Source organism: Nilaparvata lugens, unplaced genomic scaffold (assembly GCF_014356525.2).
Source record: "Nilaparvata lugens isolate BPH unplaced genomic scaffold, ASM1435652v1 scaffold2454, whole genome shotgun sequence".
Taxonomy (NCBI): domain Eukaryota; kingdom Metazoa; phylum Arthropoda; class Insecta; order Hemiptera; family Delphacidae; genus Nilaparvata; species Nilaparvata lugens.
In genome coordinates, this window is record NW_024090306.1 from 44,401 (window position 1) to 53,842 (window position 9,442).

Genomic DNA, 9,442 nt, shown 5'->3' on the forward strand with positions numbered 1-9,442 from the left:
TAATATTCGAAATAGTGATAGGGCGCCCTCAGTGCTTCGAAATGAATAAGAATCAAAGCTAGCTCGTCAAAAGGGTTTTATAAATTAAGAAATTGTAAAAATACTTGCACAAGTTTAAAGATAGTATAAAAGTATTTTATTAGATAGTAACGAGTCAATTCATATGTCCAAGGATACATCAATCAAAGAATACTAAGTTCTAGGCTGTTAATTCAATATTCATATGATCATTAACTTCTACAATATAATTTGCGATAATATAATGTAGCTCTGATTCACTAGATGAATTGATCTATCTATTCCGTCAGGTGCCGAATCTTGCACCCTGAGATAAAAAATATTTATTACAAAGAAATCTATTGGAAACCATAGAGTTTAATATATATTTGGATTATTGGTTTGTCAATTTATCAGGCTCTGATTTAAGAAATTCATATTTGAAATAGAATTGTCCAAGTTGACAAGTATCAGCAAGTTGATATTGAAGCTACATGCAAATAAATGCATATGATCATGAAATGAAAGCACATGGTAGTGTTTCGTGCTATAGAACTTAAAAAATAATATTAAACTGAGTTTTTTTATTGATTTCGATTATTGTTTGTCTTATATTATATATTCTGTCGCTCTATATATTTTTTGTTTTGACTTATTTTTTGAGATATTTGTTAATATATGTATCAATTTTTTATGGTGTACAATTCATTTCATTCCTCAATACTATAGGATATAAGTTTTATATATATATATATATTTTTATAAATTATCAGTATTATTGTGAAAGCTCATGTCTGGGCCTATAAAGATTTTTATGAGATTATATCCTAGTAAAACCATGATCAGATTTTATAATTATTGAAATAATTCTCATGCTCTACCGATTGATGCCAAGCAGGAGGCTAATTGTTATTAATTATAAAAAATAACGTGACACAACATGTCGTACCCAACGTGGGACTGATGATGAGAGCAGAGCTAATTAAATAATTATTGAAATTAAGTCAAGACCTATATTGATGATAATAACTGAGACAAGTCTAGGCATATTGAAATTTGTCGTGGATAGATAATAGAACAATAATTGTATTGAGGAACGCAGGCAGGTGTAATACTACTTTTTGGGAATCAATAGCTTTAAATAAGGAGAAATTATTTTAAAAAAAATTTTTTATTTATTATTGTGGAAAATATATTCTATAGAGAGAGCTATTATATTTTATGGGCCTAAACTGCTAATCTAGTCATTAATGTCTGTATATAAGCCGATCAGGAATCAACATTCCAATATTGGAGTACTAGAGCATTTTATAAAACTTAAGTATAAATACCTTGTTCAGGGTTATCCAAACACTTTGCACATAACTGTTTCACTGTGAATCCTCATTTGTGTCCTTTAAGCATTTTTGCATATTCTTCATCACTTTTTAATTAGCATTTAACACATTGGCATAATGAACCACACACCCGCAAACTCCGAAGTTTCATATATGTACGGCGGTTGTACAGATCCCACTTTGTCGACTCCCAGCACATCAAACCCCACCATGGTAGATGCCAATACGCCACGAGAAAGGGAACCAGGAAGTGTTGGGTCGATAGTTTTCGATCTACAAGGTCTGCAACCTCTATCATCCACTCGAATCGATGCTGCTGACACACTGTTGAACCAGAGGATAGCAGAGATCAACTTCGAGGGGGGCGAGGAGCAGCCCGCAGATCCCATATCTCCAGAGGCCGAGTCACATCTGACCAAACAAAGTATATTTTCAGACACAGAGCTAGATCCATTTAAAAAGGTAATAATGGAGCAAACTAGTAGTAAGCTCACTATTATGCTACAGAACACAATGGATGACATGATGCAGGAAATTAAAAAAGAGAATACAGCAATTAAAGAGGCAAATAAACAAACAGTAGAGCAGGGCATGAAGGAGACAGCAGACGCCATACAATCAATAGAACGGCGGTTAGATACTATTGATAGTAAAGTAGAGAATCACCGAGAGGAGTTAAAAGCAATGATAAATCTACAGAGGGAAAGTCAGGATAAAGTTATGGCAGGATTATTGGAAAGGTTGAATACAGTTACCTGTGAACTAAACGGAAGGATAGATAACTCAACTACACAAACTACTACACATATTCAAGAAATAGCAACTAGCATTAAAGCCGATTGCCAACAGGAAATCAAAAAACAAATTACTGTCGCTAACCAAAACTTAGCAACTACAGTTGATTGAAATGTTAATAGTATTGCAGCTATGCAAAATAAACAAACTAATATGTTCACAAAAATGAACCAACTGCAAGGTAGCATTAATCAGAACACAGAAACCTGTAAGGCTTTGAATGGAACTCTGCAAATTCAAAAATCCACTCTAACTCAACTAAATCAAGAAGTAAATGCTAATAAAATTACAAATAATAATCAATGGCAGATGGCACATGAGAAAATAACAGTATTAGAAAGTCATATCCAACAACAACCTCATGGAATTCAAGCAGATAGCATTAATTCACATAGTATATTGCAGGGACTGGGCAATTTTGATAATACTGATTGCCATTTGCAACCTCAACCATTCATTGATCATAGAATTAGTACAATCTTGCACGCGGAGCGTCTTGGTAGTGTTGTCTTTGTTTGACCAGCTTATTAATTGGCGAGCCCCTGATGTTTTTTCGGAGTAGAGCCCATGAGTTTACATCATTGGAGGAGTTTATAGCTGTCTTCCTGGAACAGTATTGGAGCAGAAGTAAACAGTTGGACGTGCTAGCGGATATCATATCATGTGATTTCAATCCTAATTTATACGGTGCATGTACCGCTTTTGTCACTGCCCTACAGTTCAAGAATTCTCAGTTGAACGAGCCAATTAACGAATCTGCATTAGCGAGTATTATTTTAAAGAAGCTACCTTATCAAGTTAGAATGGCACTCGCCACCCAACCCATTACCGATTGCAAACAACTAATAAATCATCTATATGGCATACAGTCTGTGATGGCAATATCAAATCACCGATCAGATCAAAGGTACACTCAGAATCAACATAATTCAAAAAGTAATCAGTATACCAGCCAAACCTATGAACCGGTATCATATGATCGCTCTCAATCTGCCCCTCAATTTGAACGCCGCTATGAGCACAAACAAAATAATAACTGGAATAGTAGAAATTTTCAAAATTGCACAACAAATCATTACTCACAGCAAAATACTCACAGGAATTATTATGATGGCCGTGATCGATTAAACACAAATAATGGTTACACTCAGAATAATTATAACAGAAATTACAAACCGCCACCTCATCAAATAAGTACAAATTATACATTAGCGCATGCAACAGGATTAAACCAACACAGAACCCAACACCCAACAACCCACCACCAGACACACAGAAGACTACAGCTAAAAAACCATGACTATATGATACCCCCGATATAACGCCTACAAGCTCCAATGAATCAAACAAAGAAAAGAAAGATATTTCAGCATCATACACTACCTTCAGAAATGATTTGCCGGAAATTTTTATAGAAGAAACTGAAAAAGAATACAGGCTACCCGATATCCAAATGCAAGCGTATATCGATATCAAAATATAAATGGAATGAAGGTTCAGGCATAAGTAGATAGCGGTTCACAATGTAGCCTTATACAAACAGACATATTTCAACGTCTAAAGGAAAAAACAAAATTAGCTACTCTACCGCTAACCAATGTATATGTATCAGGTATCAGTCCAGGACGGCGAATACATATAACTACCCAATGTTTACTGGAAATAAACCTTCAACAACAACGATTCGCTTATACATTTCTTGTATTACCTGTATCTGGTCCGCATCTAATAATAGGTACAGATCAACATTTCTCCAACATTTCCAAGCCTGTTTAAATTTCCAAACATTGAAATTTCATGCTTTTACTGAATCCTAATCACACGAAGTTATAGTACCACTTGATCTGAAGAAGCGCACTGAAGGAATTACGGAGATACACTTCGCTCACTACATGGAAGGCGCGCCGAGGATGTGGGGTATCCACGAAATTGAGAATGCTATGGAGTATATGGAGGTACTAAGCCTAACAACGGAGAACCAAATACAGCTAGGAGCAGACTCTAGTACCGAAGAACTGTTAGAGATGTTAATAAATAATAAAATTCCCGGGATGAGAGGGGGGAGGGGGATTTCGAGCAAAAAAACCCGTCTGAACTGTCAAAATGTAACTACTTAATTCAGAATGATTGAATAAATAAATAAATAGCTTTAGCTGAGGCTATTTGGGAGCTATCACACTGAGTGCCGGTTGCACAAGAGCCGGTTAGATTTTAACCGTGATTAATTCCACGAGAACTGATCAGGGAAGCCGTCTTTTCAAAAACGCCTTCTCTGATTGGTTCTCGTGGAATAATCACGTGTTAATCACGGTTAAAATTCAACCGGCTGTTGTGAAGACGGCTTCTCTGATTGGTTCTCATGGAATTAATCATGCTTAAAATTTAACCGGCTGTTGTGCAACCGGGCCTGACAGTCTTTCATGACTGACACATGATTTCGGTTGTTTTACAACATAATTTACAACTTCTACATCAACAAATTGATACAGATTGAGATATCAATGTGCGGTTTTCGTCATTCATTTTCTCTTGGAACTTTATTCACTGAATTGAATCTCATTTATTCATTCATCTACTAATTTTCGTTTTTTTTTTTGTCTGTTATTTACTGATTTTCGTGTATTTTTGTCTGTTATTTACTAATTTTCGTGTATTTTTGTCTGTTCCAGATGAGTTTCGAAGTAAGTGGCGTGTGAAAATGACGTTTTGCAACTGAAATAACAAAAATAAAGTTTTACCTCGCAGTTGAAGCCTCTTTATTAGGTTTCAATAATGACATCTAGAAAATAAAATTTATTCACTTAGTGCAAATAAGATTGAGCACTTCATTATAACTTACATAAAACTCACATTAATTTGAAAATTAATAACACTACCTATTATTGTGGCAAGTGAAAAACTTTTTCTATGAAAATCAATGCTCAATTATTGAGATATTCACAAAAATAACATAGAAAAACAGCAATAAGATGAACAAGCTCAACGCAAGTGTTATTAAATTATAAACTAATCCTGGTTTATCAATAGACTTGCACATGTTTATAGAATCAAATTGAAAAACTCTCTGATTTCATTTTCCTCTTACATGAAATTTATCTATCAAGTCACACACCAGTAAATTGATTTCCATCACTAATTTCAATGATGAATATCCTCAATAACAACATCGGTAAAAATTGTTAACCTGAAATATTTTTATAATCAGTGCAAGTTTGCAAATTTTATTGATTTCATGATATTGATCTTTAGTGAACTTTGAACATGTGTAGCACAAGTAATAGATTACAAATTCAGCTGTATAGTTTCATCCTATTATAACAACTGATCGCAATCAACAACTGTAATGATTAAGAATAAAAAAAGATTTGCGATCAGAAACTTTGTATTACAGAATAATTTTTTTTTCAATTATGAAAATCATAAGTAATCGATTAACAAAAATAAAAATCTATAAACTTTATGCAAAATTTCAAGTTAATCAGTTCAGTAGTTCATACGCGATGATGCATCATATTTTGTGTATTTCCTATCCCGTACATAATATTATATGAGCCAATTCTTTTCTTTATTATAGATTAGGATCCAACAAAACCAGGATATAATAGTCTAAAGCGTATCTTCACACTTAGCTTCACTACGATGAAATTAAAATGATGATGGTAATTTAGAATGACTACCTATATTTTTTCGAACATTGAATGAACTATATACTATGATTCACCGGTTTCTTGGAGAATGGAGGGGAAAAGAGGAGAAAGGCTCCTTAATACTGGACAAAGAGTTGTCTGATAATTTTATACAAGATGTGAGAGCTTCTCTCCTATTAATTATTCAGGGAAAATTGGTTTGTTGAACTGAGTCCCTCAGAAACTATTGCCATACCTATCTTAAGTGGAACCATTTTTATACATCTGTCCCTGTATTTTAAGATTCTTCCCCGATATTATAGACGTAGCAATATTATAATAGTTTTTGGAATAAGCTCCGCAGAAAATATTGTTACATTTATCCACTAGTGAACCCATTTTTATACCGTTCAAGTAATTTTGAGAGCCGTTTCTCAATATTGCAGGAGTAATGGATTTTTGAATTTTTTTCCAGTCTCCAGACCTGACTCAAGCCTCAGAAACTAGTGTCACATTTACCTTTTTAGGAACCTTTTTTATGGTGGTCATACTTATGGTTTAGGAGAGCACCAATCGTAGGAAACATCACATAGCACAGATTGCAACACACTTTATTAGGCAGCGGGGTCGGCGATTGTTTGCATTTATGCCTCTCACGTCGATGGCTTTCCAACTCTGAAGCGGTCGCAAAACGCTTGTCGCAAATACAACAAGGCAGTTTGAAATCCATGTCTTTTTGGCCACCACTAGCTCTACCATCTACCGGCCACTTTGCCGAACTACTAGCATCCTGCTGTCTATTCACAGTAGTTGTGTCACCATCCTGTGGTTTCATCGGAGTACTGCCGCCATCTTTTAGTGGTCTCAAACTGTCTTGAGGTTTTATGTTTGACACTCTTGATCCGTTGTGCTCACTGCTTTCTTTTCGTGGTCTTTTGGCAAAGTTATGTGGTGTATTGCTATCGTCATTTTGTGATCGGTTATCACCAGATTCATCTTCAGGTTTCTTGCTGCCCACATTTTGTGACTTCTTCACAATGACGCTGCCATTTTTAACTTCTTCACAATGAGGCGGCCATCTTGTAACCTCTCGACATACCCACCATCTGAGGTTGATGCCCTGACATGACCTGGTGGCTTCTCTTCAGTCTTCTTATCGGTGGATGGCTGCTGGTGCCATCTACGCTTGTGACTTGCCAGGATTGACAACGATGGAAGGAATTTATTGCACAAATCACACAACACTACCTTTTTATTTGTTAATTGTTTCTTGGGCATCTCCCCACGATCCAACAATTGTTTATCTTCAGTAGTTTTATCTACGAGTTTTTCAGCAGTTTCCCCACTTTCCGCATCAGCCTTCTTGCAACTGTGATCAGTGTCTCCATCTGGTGGTTGATCAGTGACAAGATCTCATCAGATTCTCGGTTCTTCTCGGAACCCTCATGCTCTTCCTTATCTCCCTGATTTGGCACATTACCTCTGGCATCATCACTTTCATCAGTACTAACGATTTGGGCAGACTTGAATTTCTTTCGTCTACGAATATTCACACCTTGGCTTGATGTGTCAGAGTCAGTGGAACTATCAACTTCATCCAAGTCTCTTGATTTGGATCGGCTGAGGGTTCTGCGTGCAGATCCCTCCTTTGATGACAGTTGTTTTTTGGCCTTGAGCTTAGGCATAGGAAGCTCTTCTTCAGTGGTATATACTGAGACAACTGATGGTGCTTTGGTTACTGATTTACTTGTTTCTCCAGTGGTGTCATCGTTTTTTTGAGCACTGTCAACTTCCATTTTAATACTTCCATTTTCACCGTTTCCACCTTTCTGTTCATCATTTCTACTGATTCTACAATCATTAACATCATTTTTACTACTTTCATTATTTCCAACAGTTTCTCCAATGCTTTCCCTCGGTTCAATGTTCTCATTTTGCTTGTCACCTCCATCTGCTTCCCTCGTCTTATTGCCCACTTTCTCTCCAGAATCTTCAACCCCCGTTCCGCCAACCTTGTATCCGTGTTTCTCAGTTCTGTGTTCCAAAAGTTTCTGCCGGCTTGAAATCAAATACGTGTCACACTCCAAACATGGAAAGTACGTTACATTGGCATTCCATTCATTATTGTCCTCCTGTTTCTCACGATTATCTCTCTCTTCATCATTGTCCTCTGATGGCGCACTGGTGTTGTCTCTCTCCGTATTCTCGTTTCCTGATTTGTTCCGGTGTTCTTCTCTGTGTTTCCTGTAGTCAACTGGGTTTCCGGTTTTGAAATCACAAGATGGACAGCTGAAAACAAATGAAATTAATCGCATGAATTAATTCACAAGTAACAAAAATACAGGAACAAGATCACAATACATAACAATTTAATACAATATAGTAAAAGGTTTGGTGATTCCTTGAAACTTGAAAACTTTCTTCTGTTGACATTGTTTTGAATTATGAAAATTAATAATAATTACCTATTACCTATTTTCAAGTACTAGAAATGCAGGAACACTATACCAAATGGGGTCTGTCTGGTGCTCTCACATATTGTATATTTTCGAAAGATAGATAAACTAGTCACTCCTTGGGTTGGAGAGTCGCTCAAGAACTGTTGTATTGTAATCTTTCAATTATATGGACTTGGTGAAAATTATGAAAATAGCAAAATATTTCTACAAGAATAATATTGATAGTAGGTTTCATTGGGGTTCCTATTTGAAATGAAAAATTACTCTGTCGCTTCAACATCTTAGTTCCTCATATCAATCAAAAATCATGATACACGATTTCGATACAGAGAAAATCCAAATTCCAAGAGAAAATGAATGGCGAAAACAGCACATTGATACCTCAACCCGTATCAGTTTGTTGATTTAAAAGTTGTAAATTATGTTGTATATATATTAACCAGTTGAAATCAGTGTCAGTGCATTGATTGATTGATTGATTGAGTACTTTATTTATGTAGATTACAATATATACTGGCTTATACACTTGTATACAATAGCTTACAATACAGCAAAGTTATAGATGAATTTACATAATATAGACTAAGAAAATAACTATTGAACTGTATCCAGTAACAACTGAAAAAGAGAAGAAGAAGCCAGCAGAAAAACGAAAAATCTTTGAAGAAAGTTATCAATAGAGGAAAGATACATAATACAACTGATAATGAATAATATTCGCATAAAATTGAAGAGGAATAGTATGATTTAATGTGGGAAAGAATCGAATATTATATGGATAAATATATGGATATTATAATATAATATATGGATATAGTAGAAGGTAATCAGATAGAAAGAGAAAGGTAGAAAGATAAATAGATATAGTAAGAGAAATAAACATTTGAAAATGCTGGATAGCAAGTAGAAAAATCACAGGAAAATAATAATAGGGAAAAAAAGAAGAGAAAGAAGGAATGTGCACAAATTGCATGAGGGATTGTCTGTGTGATAGCTTCCAGATGGCCTCAGCTGATGTTATGAATGGGAAAACTGTTGTAATTGCACGCAATCAATTCTTCAGCTGACTAAATGATAAATCAAGAAAATGTTTTCTTATGCACTTCAAAGTCATTTTTATATCCTGAAAAGGGTCGAGGTGTCAGTCAATTTTGTTGTCCAACGAATTGACCTGTAAAAGGTTCGAAGAATACGTGTTCAAATTTGAAGCTGATCATCAACTCTTTCT

General features: G+C 35.2%; 2 protein-coding genes across 2 annotated transcripts; both read right to left on the reverse strand.

Annotated features, from left to right (window-relative positions):
• Nucleotides 1-6,278: 6,278 nt before the first annotated feature.
• Nucleotides 6,279-7,033, reverse strand: LOC120355523. Its single transcript, XM_039443988.1, has 2 exons — nucleotides 6,859-7,033; nucleotides 6,279-6,814 (listed from the first exon to the last, which is right to left on the reverse strand). The coding sequence occupies exons 1-2, from the start codon at nucleotides 7,031-7,033 to the stop codon at nucleotides 6,279-6,281; spliced, it is 711 nt and encodes a 236-aa protein (XP_039299922.1).
• A 41-nt stretch (nucleotides 7,034-7,074) lies between these two features.
• On the reverse strand, nucleotides 7,075-8,044 carry LOC120355524 (the record flags this gene model as incomplete). The annotated part of the gene is made up of 1 exon (XM_039443989.1): nucleotides 7,075-8,044. A coding segment is annotated over one exon (970 nt), but the record flags the coding sequence as incomplete, so codon positions are not given.
• Nucleotides 8,045-9,442: the final 1,398 nt, after the last annotated feature.

Excerpts from the sequence above, each read along its gene's own strand:
- LOC120355523 (XM_039443988.1), bottom strand. The coding sequence starts at position 7,033 with ATGCCCAAGAAACAATTAACAAATAAAAAGGTAGTGTTGTGTGATTTG. Across the intron at positions 6,815-6,858 it reads CAGGGCATCAACCTCAGATG|AAGTTAAAAATGGCAGCGTC; the intron begins GTGGGTATGTCG and ends CTCATTGTGAAG.